The sequence below is a fragment of the Neovison vison genome, chromosome 3, assembly GCF_020171115.1.
Source record: "Neovison vison isolate M4711 chromosome 3, ASM_NN_V1, whole genome shotgun sequence".
In the NCBI taxonomy this organism is placed as follows: Eukaryota; Metazoa; Chordata; class Mammalia; order Carnivora; family Mustelidae; genus Neogale; species Neogale vison.
In genome coordinates, this window is record NC_058093.1 from 52,968,228 (window position 1) to 52,991,506 (window position 23,279).

The 23,279-nt window shown below is 34.8% G+C and overlaps 1 protein-coding gene across 1 annotated transcript in view; it reads left to right on the forward strand.

Moving 5' to 3' along the window:
- KCNJ3 (potassium inwardly rectifying channel subfamily J member 3) overlaps nucleotides 1-22,351 on the forward strand; it is a 150,951-nt gene extending 128,600 nt beyond the window's left edge. Inside the window, exon 4 of the mRNA XM_044242086.1 lies at nucleotides 18,542-22,351. Coding sequence (XP_044098021.1) covers nucleotides 18,542-19,128 — 587 coding nt within the window. The 3' untranslated portion in view covers nucleotides 19,129-22,351. The remainder of the gene's footprint in view (nucleotides 1-18,541) is intronic.
- Nucleotides 22,352-23,279: the final 928 nt, after the last annotated feature.

The window sequence follows — 23,279 nt, forward strand, 5'->3', positions numbered from 1 at the left end:
ACACATTGAAGACAGGCTCATAAAGGTACTTTCTGTAAATGTTCAGAAAATTATCACTTTTATTAAACATGTGCATTTAAAATATTTCATTCTTAACTAGGTTTTTTTTATATTAGCTCTTTCTGATATAATGTATTCACTAGTGTGTACATACACTGGTGTCTATATATTACCTCATAATAGTGTGTATATACATATATAAATACACATGCTAATATGTTATAGATTAGTATAGTCTAATAATGTGTTAGATTCAAGAATATGATTTTAATGCATTTCTGTGCTCTATTTCCTTCATATTAAATAGGTGATACAGGTTTGACATTTGCATTGTAGTTATGCTTAAATTAAATCCTGGAAGATTAAATAAATAGCCAGAATGCAATGAATCATTACTTGAAATCGCTAACTAGTTCTCTACTATCAGCTGCATTTAAAAATTATAAAGCATGGCTTTCACAAGATCACTGGATGTGTATATTTCATTGACAAGAACCATCATATGAAAACCTATGTACCTGAATCTTGGACAGCCTACCCAAATGTTTGGAATAGGTTGTTAAGAAATTTAGGTAATGTACTAGGACCCATAGTGATTTCAGTCTTGCTCACATGCTACATGCAAGAACAACCAAGGCAAGTTCTCCCAAATGCCAGGAGGGAGGAAGGTTGAGTTTGAAGTTTCCAGTATGTTTAAGGTCATCAGTTTGCTGGATGAGGGAGGAGTGTTGGCATTTCTGAGAAGTGACTTGGCAGGACTGGTCAGGGGATTTGAAGTAATCAGTTGACTTAGGACCACCAGGGTTGAGAGACATTAACAAGGGATGGAAATGAGAAGAGCAGATAAACATGGACTCTTAGCTCAAGTAAATCCAGATTATTCTATTCCAACGTGGAAAACACACGCTTTGCACCTAAGTTGTCCTTTTGAGTGGTGATCTTTCTGCCAATCGTGGAAGTTTCCTTGTTATTCTTTTTGTCCATACCTTTGGATAAGTACAATTTTATAACCTTAAAAATCAAAAAAGCTTGCTCTATACTGTTAGATAGATAGATTTAGGAGTAGAATATTTAGTTTGAGTTCTTTAAGCAGAAGACAGCAGAAAAAAGATTTTTTTTTAACCAAATCACTATTATAAAAAATTAGTAAGCTCTCTCATATAGTAGATTTTATATGATACTTAGGTCTAAAGTAATAAACTAAAAAAATCCTGTATTTGATAGTGTATTTTCATCCATCACACCATCTTGGTTCTGTAACTTGCCTCCTTGCCCTAGTTGAGTAAGTGTTGAAAGGAGCTGATAGACCTCGGAATAGGTATACCAAGAACCAAAACACAAATATTATTTTAAAATGACAGTAGAGAAAGAAACAGATGGCTGTTCCATTCACATGTTCCAATAGCAAGTAGAGATATTAATTAAAATAAAGGGCAGCTCAGAATGTGACAAACCTATACGGCAAATTAAGTTAATATGGAGAATTTAGGCAAGATAACCTTTCTTATTTTAAAGGAAGGATTTAGATTGTGTTCAAATCATCCAGTTATTAAGCCCATGTTCTCATTTCACCTTTCTGGTGTTGACATCATCTTTAAACCAAATTGTGCTATAATAAGTGAAAATAGCTTAAAAAAGTGAAAATAAGTAAAGTCAGTTACTCCTCTAGATCTCAGTTATCCTCTTGGGTACAAGGTAGTGTTTTAGATTGTTTCCTAAGGCCTCTCCAACTCAAATTATTAGGTGTTTCTCTAATTGTACTATTCAGGCAATAAAGTTATTCGATTTACTGCAGACACAATTCTTTGTCTCATCAAAGCTTTGATAAAGTACATTTCCTTTGCCTATTTTGCTTTCATATTCCTGAAAAAGGAGTGAATTATGGCTGTACTCCAATAGATTCCTGTTGATTATAAGAAAGTTAAAAGCTTCTTTTAAAAACATATTTTAACATCACCAAATCGCCATAGTTATTGATACCTGTTTGTTTAGAAAAGGAGCCCAGGAAAAACAGTTTCATTAAGATGCACATCATGTATTTCAAACACAATGTATTTAATCTGATTAGTTGGCTGAGACCCAGCCAGTGCTCTGTCAGCAGATCAGGAGTAAAACAATGAAGCTATAATTAATGAAATTAATGCCAGATATAGAAACTTGAGATTTGAGGTGACATTTTGGTCATAACATTTCCTTTGAGTTTAGCAGAATGGAGAGACAGTTTAGTTGGAAGTAATTGTTCTTAGTTTAATGGCACATGATTAAATGAGAATGGTTATTTTTCTCATGCTACGGGCTACTCGGACTATAAGTTGGCAGGCGTGATGATGGTACAAAACTGTCAGGCAAATTTAATCAGAAAGTTCAAAAAATAAAGGGTATGATTTAATTTACTATTTTTAGCTTCTCTTTCTTATGAGTACAAGTGAAGTTTCATGGCATGTCCGTTTTCATCATTCTAACCATATGAAATTGTTGGTCGCCAGTCTTTCTAACCCTCTCCATCAAATCAGTTGTCAAGTTTTGTTAGATTTGCCTCCTAAATATCTTTTAGATCTGTCTCCACAGCCATTTGTTTGGTCATCATCCCTCACCAGAGCTTCCCAACTGGTATGCCTGCTTCAGTTTTACCCTGATCAGATATTTTCTTCATAGAGCAATTGAGGTGATTTCTAGCAAACACTGTCAAACTGTGCTACAGCCTTTGATAAAACACACCAATTACCCCCCAGTGAGCAGACAGATGCATTTTTTTCAGATGATAAGTACAATTTCCCCTCAAGATACCATACCAAATACTCCTTATCCAATAGAGGTTTTTCAGCATCCTTAGGAAATAGACAAGTTGAACCTCTCACTATAGAAATAGTTTTGTGTAAGAGGATCTTGGTCTCTGAAAGTAGATATTAAAACAATAATAGTAGTAGTAATCATAGCCAACACTAATGGAGTCATTTATTGAAAGACAGGAATGGAAATTGTGAGGAAGAGTCCATAGTCAGGATGATCACCAGGTGCTGTGGAAGGCTGATTCTTGTATAGATTTGGGGTGGGAGAGCATGATGTCAAGTTAAGAACAGTGTTCAGTGAGCAGTTTGTATGGAGGAGATGTGAGTACACACTTGGGGTGAAATAGGAAATGCCTCAAGGTACATGGAATGTGTAATCTTCTTCTGGAGTTAATAAATATTTAGGACAGATGAATTATAAAACAGTATCAGCAAGGTGATACAAGTCTTTCTAACTGCATGCAGTCTAAGTCACTGAGCCTTATTTGGATTACCTAGCAAATTTACCTAGCAGTAGTCACTTCCATAATTTGGGGCTTTCTTTTTTAAGATAAAAAATATATAAAACTATGACATCAAATATATGAAAATGTGTTTCACTGTGCTCATGAAGGTCTCTGAAACCTAAGCTTTGGGTGTGTCACGTTAAGTCCACCTCTGGAAGTCTGAACTTTTGAATGTTTACGTTGCTTGCTTGAAATATAGTCTGTGTACTTTTCCCTTTCCTTTACAGGAAACATTTATAGGAACATTTCTGCATTAAGATCCTACCATAGTCTAAAAACCGGGCTAAACTTGGGTTTTGTAGTAGTTTGCGGTGAACTCTACTTCTTCCACACTTTACCACATACTCTATACACTTAAAAGAAAGTCGGTCTCAAGAAAGATTAAGAAAACAGTTTTCTCTTGCTGGAGGCCACAAGTGGATTTAAAAGAGCATGATAGCAGCCTACACAATAACTAGGAGCTGTCAGCATCCGCGGGAATGGAGCCCTCAAAGACTGTATGAGCAATAGTGATGGCTTCATATCACAGAGCGGAAATTTTCTTTATATTTTGAAAGAATAATTATGTAATTTTATCTTTGTTCGTGGAGACCCTGACATTAGACATGGCTTTTGGAAATCAGTTTAGCTTACATAGAAGACCTACCCATTTCTTTCCTCCATTCATTTCGTGGAGGTAAAATATACGTACAGAAAAACAGATATGCCTACTTATACATGTATGAATAGGCTAGATATTGTCTAATTCAGTAAGCAGGGTATTTGGAATATGCACATTTGAGAACAAAATTGGGTGTATGATTATGTGACTTCTTATTTTAACCTCAAAAGCAATTTTTTAAAGTAAATTTTTACAGTTATTAAAATGTCTTTATTTATGGTTTCCTGAACTATAATCATCAAAATTTAGAACTTGTTAGAGAAAATGACAAATTTTGTGACAAATTTCTACATTAATCATCTTTTTCCCCCCACATGCATCATAGTATATAGATCCACCTTTATGGCTTAGTGGAATGGTGGGATCGTAGCAATTAAGCATAGATGAGGGCTCTAGAGATGCAGCACAGTAAGCACCGAGAACAAAAGTAACCTTGATCCATCACTCACAAGCCGTGAGGCCTGGAGCAAGTTCTGTAATTTCTTTTAGGTACTGACCTTTTTTGGGGGGGAGTGGGGGATTGTAACTTTTTTATTGGAAAACAAATATACAAGTCGGGATGGATTTGAGCCAAGTTGTGTCATAAACAGATTTTCTTTAAGTGGCTAAACAAAGTTTAAAAAGCAAGTAACAACAAAAGAAAATGTTTCTGGTACAGGAGCAGTAATACAAAAAACTAGCATATGGGTTCCTGGATAAGGCACCCATTTTGCAATAGTGCAACTTTTTTTTAAATGTATATTTTTATTTTTTAAATAAACATATAATGTATTATTAGCCCCAGGGGTATAGGTCTGTGAATTGCCAGGTAATAGTGCAACTTTTAAATACATGTTGTTGACTGTCCATAGTCCATGCAGAGCTACAACTCCGCACTTCAACAACAACATGCTGACAGTTCCTAAAGAAAACTACTTAAAAAAGGCATAGCCCAGATGTTCCCTCATTTGACCAGTTCCATCTAAGTGTAGATGTGCAGAAGGGCTTAGATATGTCCAGAGTAAGCCACAACTAACATATTACTTGATCAGTTTTCTAAAATAAGGTTTCAGGACAATGACGGTAAGATAAGGGAAGAAAACACTTTTTTTAACTTTTTAATTTACTTATTATCAGTAGACCTTATGTTTTGGAGAAGTTTTAGGCTCACACATTGTGCAGGAAGCATATACATCTCCCGGCCCTGCAGCCCCTTCTTTACCAGCCTCCCCCACCATTACCACGGAGCCCCGGTGCGCTACATTTGTTACAGTGACCAACACTGGCTCGCCATTATCAACCTAAGTCCATAGTTTACATTAGAGCTTACGCTTTGTGTTGTACATTCTAAGTCTTGACAAATGTGTAATGACATCTATCCACTACTATAGTATCACACAGAATGTGATACCTATTCATCCCCTGGCACCTATTCATCCCTGGCACCTATTCATCCCCAAATTCTGATAATCACTGATGTTTTTACTGTCTTTATAGTTTCATTTTCCAGAATGTCATGTAACTGGAATCATAGAGTATGTAGCATTTCAGATTATCTTCTTTCACTTAGTGATAAGCATTTATGGTTACTTGTGATTTTTTTGTGGCTTATTAGCTCATTCCTTTAATCACTGAATAATATTCCATTGTATACATATACAGCATTGTGTTTACTCATCCAAGAATTAAAGGACATTTTGGTTGCTTCCAACTTTTGGCAGTTATGAATAAAGTCACTATAAACATTTGTGTGCGGATTTCTGTGTGGACATATATTTTCAGTTCATTTGGGTAAATACGAAAGAGTCCAATTGCTGAATCATATAGTAAGAGTGTATTTAGTTTTGTAAGAAATGGCCACGTTGTCTTCCAGAGGCTGTATTATTTTGTATTCCCAGCAGCAATGAGTGAGCTGTCTTGTTTTCTGTACACTCACCAGCATTTGCTGTTTTCTGTGTTCCATGTTTTGGCCATTCTAAAAGGTATCTAGTGGCATCTCACTGTTGTTTTAATTTTCAGCTTCATAATAACATATAATGTGGAGGAGCATCTTTTCATATGATCAGTTGCCATCTGTATCTTCTGTGATGAAGGGTCTGATCATAACTTTTGCCCATTATTTTTTAGGGACAGGTTTAGCAAATGAAAAAAAAAAAGAGATAGTAACTACTCCACAGCGATTTTGAAAATAAACTAATTCATTTAGCTATCTTATCATAGGCCCTAGAATATAAATACAGTAAATATTAGATGATATCCTTGTTACAAACTATCTGCTTAACTTCATAACATGTCTGAAGCAATTTTTTCCCCATTCCGTCCCATCTCACCAACCAGTTTCTTTTCCCATTAAAAAAAAAAAAATTAGCCTCAGTATTCTTCTTTTTGATTTGGCTTAAAATATTTCTATTATTTCCTACTCATCCTCTAAATGCAGACAAATTTTGTCATATTATTTCTTATGGAATTTTTTTGAATCAATGAATGAAACAGTCCTAGAATGATACTGGGTACTTCTCTTTTCATATATATATGTATACATATATATATGGATTTAATCATGTACAGTTCATGTACCTTTCAGGTTGATCAAATTAAGGATTAACCTCATTATCTTCTGAAATGTATATTAGGCAGAGAAAATAACTGCATATTTAAATTATTTTCTAATTCTTTTTTTTTTTTTTCGGTTCAAAAGTGATCTAAGAATAAACACCACTAATTCAAAGTTTATTAAAATTCCATCTACTTGTGATTTCTCTCTGTCAAATAAATAAATAAAATCTTTAAAAAAAATTGGTAGAATATATAAGAATGGAGTTTCTGATTATAAATGACATGAAAATTGATACCTGTGGGTATGTACAGCCACAAAATGCAAGCTTCTTCACCAGTTACTAATTCTATCTTATGATTTCTATGTGGGCTTCTGGCCAGAGAGCTTGATTTCCATTATTCCAAGTAGATTCACTCGCCTTTTCTTCCTTCTCTCTTCCTTGTTTAGACCTTGGATATATTGTTTTGTAATATTAATAAGCCTTTGAATATTTGACATTATTATATATGGTTTCTCTTAGTATTATTTATATTATATGAATAATTCTCTTCATAAGTATCAAAACATTCTACAAAGATATACAAGATAAAATTTCCCCCAAAGATCACCAGGTCAGATAAGAATTTTGCCTACATACCCTGTCCCTCTACTATTAACAGAATGCTTGTCGACAGGTCACTTTTGACTTTAAAATCTGGGAGAAAATCTACACTGCCTTAGGAGTTCAACTATATTTGAATTTAGTTATCATTTCCTTTTAGAAAATGTCAGTCTTAAGGAAGTTTCTGATTACATCCCATATGCTGTTTGCCTCAGCATTTTTATATTGGGGCTTTTTAAAAGTGATTTTCTTTTTTAAAAATTAAAATACTATTGAAGAAGCTGAGAAGCCATGTGGTTTAGGGAAACTTTAAAAAAATTCTAGTATAATTAACATACAGAGTTATGTTAGTTTCAGGTGTACAATCCAGTGATTCAGTAATTCTCTACATTATCCGGTGCTTTGCTCATCACAATAAATGTTCTCTTGGTCTTCTCACCTCTTTCACCCGTATCCCGTTCATCTCCCCTCTGGTGACTACCAATTTGTTCTCTCTTTTGAGTCTTTTTGTTTGTTTGTTTGTCCTTTTTTCTTTGATCATTTATTTTGTTTCTTAAATTCCACATGAGAGACATCACAGGGTATTTGTCTTTCTCTGACTTATTTCACTTAGCATGAATACCCTGTAGATCCATCCATGCTGTTGTAAATGGCAAGATTTCGTTCTTTATTATGGCTGAGTAATATTCACACTCAACAGTTCTTTATCCACTCATCTATTGATGGGCATTTGGGCTGCTTCTATATTTTGACTATTGTAAATAATGCCACAATAAACGTAGGTATTCTTTGGGTAAATACCCAATAGTGCAATTACTGGGTCATACAGTAATTCTGTTTTTAATTTTTTTTGAGGAACCTCCATACTATTTTCCACAGTGACTGCATCAGTTTGCACTCCCACTAACATTGCAGTGGGGTTCCTTTTTTTCCCCATACTTGCCCAAACTTGCTGTTTCTTGTGTTTTTTATTTTAGCCATTATGACAGGTATGAGGTGATACCACATTGTAGTTTTGGTTGGGTTCCCCTGATGATTAGTGATGTTGATAGGGAAACTTTTAATACTTTACTTTTTAAATACCTATTTAAATTGTTTCATAAGGCTTATATCTTCAAGCTGTTCATTCATTTTTCTTTTAAAATAAATGTGCTAAATATCATGTTTGTAATTATTACTGGCATTTTCACATCTAGAATAAAAGCCACTCAGTAATAGTGTCCATAAAATTATAGAGACTTTATTTTACATTTCAGTAAGTTTCTGTAAATAACTTAAGAGCAAAAATTAGAAGTGAAATTCTCTTTTTACTGCAAAGCATGGAACCAGAATAACTGCTGAATTGCAAATATTTATCCAGGCTCTGTTCTAAGCCTGCAAGCAAACAAAAAAATACTTGAATTTCTGCCAAAGGAGATGTTAAAAAATAGCTATAGTTTGAGATTGAAAAAGATTTAACAGCCTATAAAGAAAAAGTAAGTCTATGACTTTGGGAGAAAATAAGTTTTAAATTGTCAGGTAAAAATGGATAAACTCCATTTTCTAAAGTGAACAGTTATAGTTGCATGAGGGATAGAAATTTCACCAAAACTTCAGATTTAACTAGAGGTCAAGTATTCAAGCATAACAAAATATCCAATTTAATTATCATGTGGCTTAGTGGTTAAATGCAAATAAATCTACCTCTCTAGGAAATATATCTAGACATACATCCGTCTGTGTATATTTTCACAAAAGTATAAGGAGAAAACCAACTGGTTATCATTGAATGTGATTTATGAGCAAGGGTCTCTTGCTTCTTTGTGTGAGAGTCATTCATATTTTCTATAGTGATTATGTATAATTTATTTGATATTCTCCCTTGCCCCATTTCATTAATCAACATAATAAGCTTTTAGCATAACTATGTCCCTTGCATTTATGTTTCTGATCTCCTCTAGTGGATCTGGCAATCTAGTAGATTATGACCCAGTATGGGACTTCTGTCATTCAAGAAGTTGACTTCTCCAGCACTGACATTTTTAACTTTCCCATTCTTTCTGTTCCTCCATTCCTCCTAGTGTCTCTCCTGAAGAATGCCTTGAGCATTTAATACCTGACACACTGTTGGATGCTAGAGATCCATAGTAGATAAGGGCTACCTTAAGAAGCTTATTCCAGTCTGATGTGCGTCTGTAATTGCAGCAAACAGACAAATAGAAACAGTGTCTTGTATTCAGGGGAAGCTGGTTTTGCTTTTGCTTGTGCTCTTTACCCATCCCAGAATGTGTCTTTCTCACATGGTAGACAGGGACTGTGGAACAAATTACTACTCATTTTTTGAGACTAGGTTTAAACATAGTGGTTGAGTGGGTTGATCCTTCATTTCATTGGCATAGCATCTTATTCAGCCTCTAGAAGAGTACCTGGTAGAAAGTAGATGTTTAATAGATTAATAAATGTTAAGTACTTTTACTGAATGAAGTTAATTATGCATGTCACTGTGATATTTATAGTACCTAGTGGGTGAAAGAGGTGAGTATATGTACCTATGCATGTGTGTGTGCAATACAATATGGTGTATTTAAAAGACAATAAATTAAAGTAGAAAAATCAGGAAAGATTTCATACATTTAATAACATTTGATTAGAAGTTTGAATATGAGGAATTATGTCAAGGGTTGGAGAGAGGAAAGAGGACATTTCAAACATTTGATATAACATGGAACAAGTAATATGCCTGGAACATAGTAATTTTTAATGGGAAAGCCATCCATTCAAGAAAATTGGAGCAGAATAGCACAGGGGTTAAAAAGAATAGCAAGGAATTGGAGGGCTTCACTTTTTCACACTTGACTACCACTGTGTTTTATCAGGTGACATTGGACAAGCCATTTCCCCTCCCAATACCTCAGTAGCATTATCTATCGTATGAGAAAAAAGACTACCTACTTCACAGAATAGTGGAGAGAATTACAATATACATAGAAAATAGTTTGGATATAGCATATATTTTTTACTATGTGTTGTAGTTATTGTTAAGAATTTTTAAAGAGGGGTGCCTGGGTGGCTCAGTGGGTTAAAGCCTCTGCCTTCAGCTCAGGTCATGATCCCAAGGTCCTGGGATCGAGCTCCGTATCAAGCTCCGTATTGGGCTCTCTGCTCGGCAGGGAGCCTGCTTCCCCCCCTCTCTCTCTGCCTGCCTTTCTGCCTTCTTGTGATCGCCATCGGTCAAATAAATAAATAAAATCTTAAAAAAAAAAAAAAAGAATTTTTAGAGAGAAAAAATTATAATGGACACTTAGATTTTGAAGGAACTAGGAAGATATGCTGGTAAGTTTGGGGTTTGTTTCTTATTTCCTGTTTAAATTTTACTTATTTATTTTGTTTAAATATCGCATAGTTTCAAAGTTACTATGCCCTGCCTCCTAATACTGTCACATTAGAGGTTAGGGTCGCAGCCTGTATATTAAGGGGACACAAACATTCAGTTCATAACCCCATACAAAGTGATTATGAATGACATTTTAAAGTAAAGTTCTAGAAATATTTTTTAAAAAACAGGAAATAATGTGTTTAATTATTGTAATTTAATGTAATAGTTTTTAAAAGCTGACGTGTGTTTTATTGCTTTAGACTATATATCAAAAAGTTTTTTCCCTATGATTAGAGATTATGTTCTTCAAAATAATTAAATTCCAGCATTATCTGAAAAATGTTCTTTTTTTAAAAAGTGAGAAATGTATTCCATTTGCTCTTTGAAAAACATCTTTTCTGATGTCAGTCTTACAATATGGGGTATTCCCCAACAGTAATTTTGCTCCATTATGTTTACACTAGTAAGATGTTTTAGAAGCTAAAAATCATATTTTAACAGGAGAAAATGTTATAAGGAATAGATGTAGGTAGCTATTGTTTCTGTTTTGTAATTGTCAGTGCAAGGAAACATGTTTTAATAGGTACCATGCAGGAAAAGAGAAAGAGATACTTTCAGAATGGAGTATTTCCGTTGTTAGATTGAAGAAACGATAATCAGTTGAAAGTATATTGGTCAAATCCTGTAATTCTTCTGTATGAGGTGGGAATGGAGAGCTGAAGGTAGTGCCTTGTTAATGCAGCAGGTAATTGTGTTTCGAGGGAAGTATTTGCTATTGTAAAGTCAGACACATTTGTGCAAGGTAGACCATGTTGACAGTGCCAGGCATTACTCTGTTAATGTCTTAGGTACTAACAGGCTTTCTTTTAATTTCGGATATATGTGGACTGCATGGTCTATGTCAAATTCATAGAAACAAATAATGTAAAAATTACTTCATTTCCTTGAAATTATTTCTGAGAAAGGTGGTGATTGCAAAAGAATCAAAATACCTAAAATGACCTTTTAACTAATTGGAACCCCCAATAATGGTGATGATTGATAATAGCTACCAATTATTGAGTCTTTATTATTTACCAGGGAATACAGTCAAACAGATTATATTACAATCAAATAAATTATATATATATCTACTCATCAAATAGATTATATAATTTGTAATTGCAATAGCCTTTTAAATTATATTTATCTATCCTTCATAACTGTCCATATTTTATAGCAGTTAAGGTTCAGATAATTTCAATAATATGCCCAAGGTCTTACTAATAGTATGAGGTTAAAACCACAGCAACCTCAATATTCAAAGCCCATTTTCTTTGGCTTAATATAAGCCTGAATCTCTTCAATATGTTTTCAGCAGTATGACATGAATTATCTGTCATATTTTCTACGTGCCATTAACTCTTTACACCTGCCTTTATATTCCTTTTTGGTAGTCTAACATTTTCTGTGTTGTCACTAAAAATCTATTTTCCTTTATTTTGTTCTTCTGGAAACTGAGAAACCTGAAGTTATTACATTTGCCATCTTTTTGCTAGGTTTCTTATTGACATTTTATTTTCTAACAAATGTAATTGGGTTTTTCTTCTTCTTTTTATCTTTCAATTTTTTAAGAATTTTTTGACCTAGCTTGAGCAATAATGGCACACTTATGCCTGAGAACACATTGTAAGACCAAGTGCTTGTAAATAATAGAGGATAATATTGGTTTGAATGCATGCCAGGAACTTCTACTCTTCTCTAAAAGTGTTTGAGCAAAATATATTGTGCTTTAAAGGGATTCCATCTACTTGAAAACTGCAGTTTCTGGAATCACTTTATATATTCTTCATAGCTTTACAAGCTATATCCCAGAGAAGCCTGATTCCATAACCTTAGTATTATTGAACAGTGGTGTACACAGTGTCTTTGTTTTATAAACAAGATAAAACAAAACAAAACAAAACAAAAAAACAACCCCAAACATCATGTGCTTCCTCAGAAAGTTTATAGTTTCACCTTGGGTTCAGTTCTATGCAACACAATAGAAAGCAGGCAAAGAATGCCAAGTAAGCCTTGCACTTATGATAGCTTGGGGGATGGGCAGAATTTGGGAAGAACTGTCAGAAGGAAGCAGCTACCGACTTTAGTAATCCTCAGAGCAATAACACAGGGCAGTCAGGGAGGTTGCTAGGGATAATAGCACATGCTTCATATGCTAAACTGTTAGTCGATTCACTTATAAAAGCTACTACCAAGTTGAACAAAAAAAAGACAAAAGGACAGTTTTGATGAAGAAAAACAATATATTATTTGGCTAAAATTTGCAGTTGTGTGTGCGTATGTGTATACATGAAACTTGTAGCATAGTCAGATAAGCTCCAATTAGAAACTCTTCTGGAAGAAAATGAGCAATATTTATGGTACATGCAATTTATACCTATCCCTTAATTTCATTTAATCCTCTGAATATCTATGTCAACTCAGCAGAGTGGGCCTTAATTTACAGATGATGAAACAGAATTAAGGAGATGTAATCGCTGTTTTCAAGGTCACACATTAATTAGTGGCGGAGCTAGGGTTCAAGTACTTCCTCAGAGTTGTGAAAAGTCAAGGTAACACATACAATGTACTTAGAAAGACTCTTGGCATACAGTGAGCCCTATAGGAACGTTACTGTTATTATTACATGGCTTATTATTATTATTACATGGCTTAATGAAAGGGGACTTTCTGTATGTTTTTCCCTTTTGTTTAGTGCACACAAAATACACAGCCACCATAATAGGAGTTTTCTCTCTCTCTCTCTCTCTCTCAGCAACTTCTCTATTAAGGTTTAGAGAAAGCCTCCGCTGTGCAGAAGTTATTGATTATTTGATGTTTTCTGTGTCACAGCATTCAGACATTCCCCTTGGCCTGTGGTTATTTTGTGTTTAACCCTCTCCTACCCACCTCATGTAAGCGACGGTTTCTGACCAGCAGGAACAATAGAGAATAACTGAATTGGAGGCATTCCGAAAGTTTCATTAAGGACTTGTCAAATAGCATCTCGCTTTGCCATTTTCACTTAAAAAGCTCTCAGACTTGTTATTTGAATGAGTGTCCAGTTCAGTTAAAGAGGAACTTACAGGTAGAATCAGGAAGGGGGAAAGTCAAAAGGAAAAAGGTTAGACGCCATTGCCACCGTCATTGTATATAGCTTTTTTATCTAAGAATTAATGCAGAGAATACATCTTTTTTTTCACAAAATGTTTTTCATCTGAGGATCAAAAGTCCCAGCTATTTCCAGTAGCAGCATCTGTTGCTTTCCCAGTTTCCACAGAGATGAGCTCGTGTTGATTTTCATCACATTTGTTCCAGTCTGGAATCTGGTTAAAATACGCAAACAGCCACACTGCCAGTTAAGAGTTGCAATTGTATAGTGTCCTGTAAATAATGCCTTTCACCTGCCTGCGTTTATTTCGATTCTGATGGCGTTTACAATTATGAGTCCAAGCATGGATTATTTAAAAATGATTTAGAGTAAGAAGCGTAAGATAAAACAATGTAGGAGGAATCACACTATGCTCGACACACGTTCTTAGGGAACATAATTATATTTACTTTAAATCTTTTCACTTGTACTTTATTGTTTAACATCATTTTTGGAAAACTTTTGTAAAAAGAAGTCGTCTGTCAATTCTGGGTTCTCTTAGAACATTGTCCAAACTGCAGATGGACCGTCATAGGCATTTCTCTGTTATCCAACTTACAGAGCTTTAATATCATTATCCATATGTTGGCTGCACATTAATATTCTGAGTCGAAACCAGATTTAAAAACGATGATGCTGGATACAAAAATACTGATTCAAAGAGACACATGCACCCCAATATTTATAGCATCATTATCAACAGTAGCCAAATTATGGAAAGAGTCCAAATGTCCATCAACTGATGAATGGATAAAGAAGACAGTATGTGTGTGTGTGTGTGTGTGTGTGTGTGTGTGTGTTTGTGCATGCACGCATACATACATAGTCTTTTCTGGACTGTATATTTTTTCAGTGGTTAGGGGGTAGGTGAAGAATATGAGAAGATGCCTCAGTGTCACCTTGTCCTGGGAAGGGCCTCCCCACCTTTGACTCTTGCCGCCTGCCTGTCAAGTCCACAGTGTCCAGGTCACATAAAAAGAGAAGCCTGAATGGGGATTAGAGCACCAGCAGTTTTAATGGCCTTGTTTACTCCCTCCCATTTTCACACTGTTAGTCCCTGGATTTCTAGGTTTAAAAAAAAAAAAAGTGAAAGGAACTGCAGGGGTGGGGACAGGCTCAAGTGCCAGGAGTCTGAGGGGTGATTCAGGGCCAGGATCAGGCCCTTGAAGGTTGAGAAGAGTCCCAAGGGCTCCAGCAAGGGCCTTCCCTTAGGGCCTGACTAATAGGCCTAGGAAAGTCTTCCTCCCATGATGAACATGGGGGAATAAAAAGAGAAGCAAAGCATAAAACAGACTCTTAAATATAGAGAACAATCTGAGGGTTGCTGGAGGGGAAGTGGGCAGAGGGATGGGTTAAATGGGTGATAAGGATTAAGGGGGGCACTTCTGATGAGCACTGGGTATGTACGTAGATAAATCACAGAATTCTACTTCAGAACTAACATTATATATTATTTAACTAGAATGTAAAAAAAGACTTAAAAAAACAAAGAAACAAAAATCGTAGGGATGTCTGAGTGGCGTGGTTGATTAAATAAAACATCTGCCTTTGGCGCAAGTTATGATCCAAGGGTCCTGAGCTGGAGCCCCCCATAGGGCTCCCTGTTCAATGTGGAGCCTGCTTCTCTCTCTTCCGCTTCCCCTGCTTGTGCTCTCTTCCTCTCTCAAATAAACACATAAATAAAATATTTTAAAAAAGAAAAAAGAAAAAAAAAACTTTAAAAAACTATGATGTTGTTGAACTGGAAATGTTTATATTTGTGTACCGAAGTCTAATGAAAGTGGAAACCAAATAGCAGAACACAAACAAGGGTTAAAGCGCTGTGCCCTTGTTCCCAAACTCTCAAAGGTTTTATAAGAGGGTACCACTCCTCTGCTTTGTAGAAGAAAGAACCGAAGCTCAGGGATTTTCAGGTAATTTTCACAAGCTACTGAAGTAATGGAGTTGACAGCCAAATTTATATACTTTTCAATGTTATAAAGATGCTGCCTCCCAAGTATTGGTTTGCTATGGAAGAAAGTTAGTTATTTCATATAGTAGAATAAAATCTCCCCACCACACTTTTCTGTCAGAATCATCCACTGGCATTTGAGTAACAATGCTTATAGGTATTCTTATGTGATCAAATGTTTGAAATTGCCTATTGACATTGTAGATATCATGGTACCTTAAGCACCTTAAAAATCCAAAGCCTGTTTCCCCAAAGAGAAAATTTTGTAAGACTTTATTTCCTCCATTTTCCCCCACCATTTAAATTTCTCTAGTGTTTTTTCTATGATTTATGGTAACTTCACGGGAAACAACTCAGGGGAAGTAAGCATTGGAGATCAGCAATGTGGTATATTATAATGACAAATAATGGGGACAGAATTTTGATTTTTAGTTTCATCTTCCTTTCCCAATGTAAAAAAGTCACTAAAATGAAATGAGCTAAGATGGTGATAGTTCTAAAATTTTGTTTCAAAATTTATTCTTTTATTGTTATAAGTAATTGAACAAAGTTAGGATCTGAATTTACTTCAGCGATTAAAATATACATACATTTATAGTGACCAAAGGACAAACCTACGAACCTACGTGGCCCTGAGTTATACTGACTGTGTGCCCTTACTTCAGATAATTCTATCCACCATCAATTTTCAATGGAATAATATTTAAAAATTAAAGTGGGGTTATAAAGGAAGTACTACCACTTAGCAGTAAATATATATTTATGATCTTTTTCTTAAATTTAAATTAATATCCTGGACCAGAAAGACACATAAAGAATTTACAAGAGTAACTGCTTTTGGAGAGAAACGAAATGTTACTTCTTTAAAGAAATATCGGGTACTTATTTATTTTATTTTTGTAACTTAATGGGTTTGTACATTTATAGTGGTCATATATTCTAGGTACTGTGCTAGATCTTTAAACTATTCAAAATAAACTCAAGTAAATATATCGGGCAATACATTTTTGAGTATTTTCTAAATTAGTGTTGATATGTAATTTTTTCATGAAATAGACACTAAGAAATCATTTGAAAAGACAGATGCTACTGTATGTATGTCTATAAAACTTACAAATTACCTTTTAAACTAATTTTGTTATCTCATATATAAATGTTTCTGGGAACTCTTCCAGATAAGATGTTAACTATGAAGACTGGTATTTGGCTAGTATTAGATTTTCACCATGACAGTTAATATGATAGTTTGTTTAGAATGGGGTTCCTAATTAAAATAACAGAACATGATGGCAAAGTAAAAAGAAAGATCAACCCCCCCAGAAATTAAAATAATACAGTATTTTCTTTACAGCTTCCTAGATCTGAGCCCAAGGGAGGTCAACAGATAATCATTTCTCTGAGCCTTATATTCCTTATCTAAATTAGACATAGGAATATTTTCTTGTTAGGATGATATTGAGAATTAGAAATAATAGATAGAGAGCACCTAACCCAGTGCCTGTGATGTGATAGGCATTTATCTTCAGCCTCAGTTATTTTAAAAACATCTAGAAAAAGATGGTATATAAGTGTAACAACTGCTTCCTTGGTGATATATCACTGCTAGTTCCAAGGCAAGATCTTGGAAAGATTCAAGGAAGAAATCATCTTCAATATTGCTTTTTAGTTATGCATTTATCCTAATTCCAGGTATTATGTGTGTGATCACCAGTCAGGGGGAAAAGACAGAATAACGCTTTATCCAGACTATTCCAGGCTTTAAATACAATAGAAATTACTTATAAACTGACAGAGAGAGAATAGAAATGTAACAGAAAGATTGTCATCATTTGGTTAAAATGTACTTAATTTAAAGAGATGCATTTTTAAAACGTGTCTATCCTTTTACGCTTTAATAGGTTCTACTAGAAGTTTGATAGTAAGGTAGAAGAAAGTGAATTTTATAAGTTACAGGAAATCATATCTTGTGACTAAAATAAGATTGTGTAATATGTATAATATGTGTAAAGTGTATTCATTTACTTCCAGTGTTCACATCTCTAACGAATATCAGAGGTGGACTGCTTTAATAGTAATTCACTCTAACTCACAAATTTGCGAAGAGAATATGGTTGGGTAAAAATGAGTAGCATGAAGTAAACGATATCCAAGTAACATAACATGTAAATAGCAAAACTTTTGATCTGATATCCAGCATCCGGTCTCAGAGATCCCTATAGCAGGAATAAAATCGGAAACAACACGTTGGCACAGATTACTGATTTTAGCATATGGATTTCTAAGACTTTAGCAAAAGTTCATCCTGGCCTTAAAGGTCCAAACAAATAGAACCACCGCAATGACCTTCCATTATCTGATATAAAAATATTTTCAACTTTTATTCATTAAGCAAATACTTGCGATAGTTATATTTGCTCTCCTTTAAGAAGACATTCTATGACACATTTTACATTTTTGTACGTTATTGGATCTCATGCTTACAGCAGTCCTGGGATGCAGGTATTTTCATGCTTTACAGAATAGGGAAGTGATACTCAGTAAAGTGTCAAGATTTCTTAAGTTTACGCAGTGCTAACATTTGGATGCAAAGTCAGGTTTGTTTTATATCTCACATGGCTTCGTGAACAAAGGAAAATGATTTTGTGATTTCTCCACTTCTTCTAGAGCTCCGTATGTTATGAAATTGGTCTGTGCCATTTTTACTTTTGGTTCGTGGATGAAAGGCAATTAATCATGCATTGATCTACCGCCCTCAAAACATTACAGTAAAAATTCCAAGTTTTTCATTGGAAGAAAGTGTATGTAACAAAACCATTGACATGAAAGCTTTTAACATATTCTTTTACTTAGTCTACTTAGATAGAGAGTTCAAAGATTAAGTAAGAAAGCAAATGAATTCCTTTGGTCAAACTGACTTTCTATTTCCTTCTATTATGTATAATTTATCAAAGATTTTCTTTTTGCTTGTAGGGATGACTTGTCAAGCTCGAACATCTTACACTGAAGATGAAGTTCTTTGGGGTCATCGTTTCTTTCCTGTGATTTCCTTAGAAGAAGGGTTCTTTAAAGTTGATTACTCCCAGTTCCATGCGACATTTGAAGTACCCACCCCACCTTATAGTGTGAAAGAACAGGAGGAGATGCTTCTTATGTCATCCCCTTTAATAGCACCAGCCATAACTAACAGCAAAGAAAGACATAACTCTGTGGAATGCTTAGATGGACTAGATGACATTACTACAAAACTTCCATCGAAGCTGCAGAAAATTACCGGAAGAGAAGACTTTCCCAAAAAACTCTTGAGGATGAGTTCCACAACTTCAGAAAAAGCCTACAGCTTGGGAGATTTGCCCATGAAACTTCAACGAATAAGTTCAGTTCCTGGCAACTCAGAAGAAAAACTGGTATCTAAAACCACCAAGATGTTGTCTGACCCCATGAGCCAGTCAGTGGCCGATTTGCCACCAAAGCTTCAAAAGATAGCGGGAGGAGCAGCCAGGATGGAAGGGAATCTCCCAGCCAAATTAAGAAAAATGAACTCTGATCGGTTCACATAACAAAACACCCCCATAGGCATTATTTACTGTATGATTTAGTAATAGTCCAATATTTGGCTGATGAGGTAATTCTCGAAGGAATCCGAAAGGTACATTTTACCCCCAGTCATATATGCATATTTGAGAACCCTTTCTTCCCAAGTATTTCCACTGTGCAGAAAGCAAAAGTTGTGTGAAGGGAGAGCATCTTAAGAAAGTTCTTATTAACGGGCATGTATTATCACATCAAGCATGCAATAATGTGCAAATTTTGCATTTAGTTTTATGGCATGATTTATATATGGTATATTTATATTGTATATTCTGGAAAAAAATATATATATATTTAAAGAGGTGGTACTCTTCACGACATTTCTAACATATGTATTAAACCAAACATGAGTGGATAGCTTTCAGGGCGATAAAACTATATATATGTGTGTGTGTGTGTATATGTACACACACACACACACACACACATACATACATATATATCCGATAAAATTGTGATGTTTTGTTCAAACTTGTAGTTCTTGTGCATGTTTACTTTATTAGGCTAGGAAGGCTTCTGGCATTAATTATTAATACCAAATATTTTAGCCTTAAATTATTTGTCATTTTAAAATCTGATTTAATGTTTTCTTGCTGTTTAAGGTCCTGGGAGGTTATCAATTGTACTTTATATGAGGGAGTCACATAAGTCTATGCTATTTATGGCCCTGCATAAATATAACATTATATATTTAACTTGTGAATTTTAGAACATACCAATATGCTAAAAATTTCTTATGATTTTTAAAGGTTGGTAGTACGAGGGAAAAATTGGTTAATTTGAGAATTGGTCCTTTTCTGGACTACTTGAAGTCTGAAAATCTGTTTTGTAAATGATCTAACACAAACATGAGCTCTGAGCAAATGCTGAATCATTGTAATCATCAGTAGCCAACTTACATTGAGTATATCAGAATCTGCCTGAAATTACATAATGAATGGTCCCTGTTTCAAAGTGAGTCAATTGGTAACATTTCCACTCTGTTTCTGGAATTTCTGTCATTTTAAAAACCAATAATTTATTCTTGAGGAGATTCAACAATACAACAAAACAAATGATAAATATTTATGCTTAAAATATGTATGTCTAAATGAGTCTCTTTTTTAATGCTGTTCTCTTGTTTGTGGCATTTACTGTATCAGGACAAGACTTTTTCCGCATCTGGGGAACCTATCCCACCCATGTCTGTCACTCTATTCGGGAAGAATGTTGTGTATATACCTGAGAGAATTTTAAATTAGATGAATTGAAAATATTTTACCCCTGTGGGCTTTTTTGTTTGCTTGTGTGTTCGGTAAACACTGATTTTATTGGTGTCTTGGATCCCTGGCCTACCAAAGTGATTTTAGCCGTACTCTTTTTCTAACCCCAAGGTCTGATATTTATTACTCGTTAGTGGAAATAAAAACGATTGCTCAGAAGAACACCTACAAAATAAAGATTTGGAATGCAGAGATTTTTATGAAAATTTATATAAGTGCTCCTTATCAAAATATCATGGATTTTCCTATAAAATTTCTTTGGGCATTGCATTGTAAGTCTGTCCAGAATTAAGCTATTTCTCCTTCTTAATATCTAAATCCTTAATGGCTGGTTTGGGGTCCCTCGTTTCCCACTTTTTAGCAATCCTGTGATGATTTTCTTAGTGGAAAATTATTAAATCAACAGTTCTATCATAACTACAATAATACCTTCTGGCTACCTCTGTATCAACCAAATTCTGTAGGTGCGGACATATCCCAGGGAATAGTTACTGGCAAAATGATCAACCTTGAGCATTCATCCACTGTGAATAGAGCTAGTGGCTCTACCCCTTGATCCCATTTGCTGCTTATAGAAAATGAAATTGTAGTAGAGAGAGAAGGGGGTCTAGGGGACATGAGATATTTATTATCAGTGGAAGAAACTCCATGGATCATTTAGTCCAAATACTTAAAACTAAATAGAGCCATAATTTAATTTGAGGAGTCATTCTAATTTGTCTTTGGTACCAAGGAGAGTATGGGACCAAAAACAAAATATCTGAATGTATTTGCTCATTCATTCAACAAATTTTTTGCATGACTTTTATGTCCTAGGCAGTTTTAGGTCCTGGAGATTTGGCTATGACTAAGTCAGAGGAGGTCGGTGCCCATTTGAACACTGCATATTGGTAGGAGAGTGGGAAGGGGTCCTGTGGAGACAGAACACAAATGAGATCATTTCAGATACTCAAAATATCAGTTTAAGAAAGATAAGACACCAGAATGGAAAATGACTGGGTGAAGAATTGATTATTTTAGAAGAGGTGACCGGCTTAGGGAGGTAGTGATATTTATTTCTACAGCATCTGAATAATGAATAATGAGAAAGAACCACTCTTGCCAAAATTAATTTCTCTCAGTGATGCTATTCCTTTATCTTTTCCACATATGTATGGGAAAGGTACAAATTCTGCATGTAATTGCAGTATACCCCGTATTGCTAAGTTGATCAGAGGTCCCAGTTTACCCTGGAAAGTTCCAGTTTTTATCTGTCGTACCTGTGGAATTAATAATAGCACCCCCTTTCACTCTTAGAATGTCCTGGTTTGGATGATACATTATATGGTGACTCTATGTTTTTGTTGAAACTAACTAAATTGTGAAGTCTGATATATTTGGATAAAAATAAAGAATTGCTTTTTCTTCTCTTTTTGCTGATTTTTTTGACACTGATCATTCCAAGAAAGATCATCTCCATTTCATATATTTCAGCCTGCAGGACTTCTTATCAAAGTGATTTCATGTAACATTTGTTCAATCTGTATATGACATGTTTTCTTAGCAGTGAAAAGTTATGAATTTTATTGACTGAATAAAACATAAATCTCTGGTATTTCCATTTCAGGAAGTTATAAGAGCTCAAATCAAAGAGAATAAAAGTCAACTGAAGTCAGGATAATTGTCAGCCCACCAATGTGGTGACTATTGGAAAGCAAAATGTAATATGTTCATTGAACTGAATAACTCTGCTTAACAACTGGAAACTAGTCCCTTTTGTGGGATTTCCATGGTATAGCTCCTGTCATGGTAAAATATTTCATTCTATTTATCCAAATGATGTGAATAAAAGAAATATTATTTTGATAATGCCTATCTTCAATTGAAATATTCTTCTTAGCAATATGTGAATAGTTTTGTAAATATATATAAATTAAAAGTGAGAATATTTTATCATTCGTTATTTCTGGAAAAATTCTTATGTGGTTTTAAATTCATCTACATATAGCTTTAAATACTAAGAAATGTATTTAGTTGTCTCAGTACTGAAGAGACTATTTGTCTAGAGAAAATGGGGCAAAAATGGGTTATTTCTGTTGGAGAAAGAATGAGATTATGGAGAAGGTGGCTTGTATTCTATCTGTGTTATTACCAATTTCTGCAATTCCATACAATGAAGAGAGTTCAACTTGACTGCACAGCACCTCTGTGGGCTCTACTTCAGAATTTGTGCTTGAATTACATTGTACATAGTATTCAAATTAGAATCAAACTAATTGCACTTTCTGGCATGCAATTCATTATTTAAATGTGCAAGGTCATTTAGGTACAAAAATATAAATTCATGTATTCGGTACTGCAAGTTCAGTTTTATAAAAACCATATTAAACTTTCAAAACATGATTGGGTTTAACCTTTACAGTGTGTTCATCGTTTTTCCACTTTCCAACAGTGAATTACTCTTAGTCCTTGCTTCAGTTTGTTTATCACGAGACTCTAAACTCCTAAAAGATGATTCAATTCATCACCACTCATTCCTTAAGGGTTACTTTTTCGTTGTTGTACTTTCCTGGTGAGATGCTTCAGTAACGTGGAACCTGCACATAATAATGGAGACTATTTAAGACCTGCATTTTTTTTAAAAGATTATTTATTTGACAGAGATAACAAGTAGGCAGAGAAGCAGGCAGAGAGAGAGGAGGAAGCAGGCTCCCTGCTGAGCAGAGAGCCCGACTCAGGGCTCGATCCCAGGACCCGATCCCAGGACCCGATCCCAGGACCCTGGGATCATGACCCCAGCCGAAGGCAGAGGCTTTAATCCACTGAGCCACCCAGGCGCCCCAAGACCTGCATTTCTTAAAGGAATCTTCATGACCATC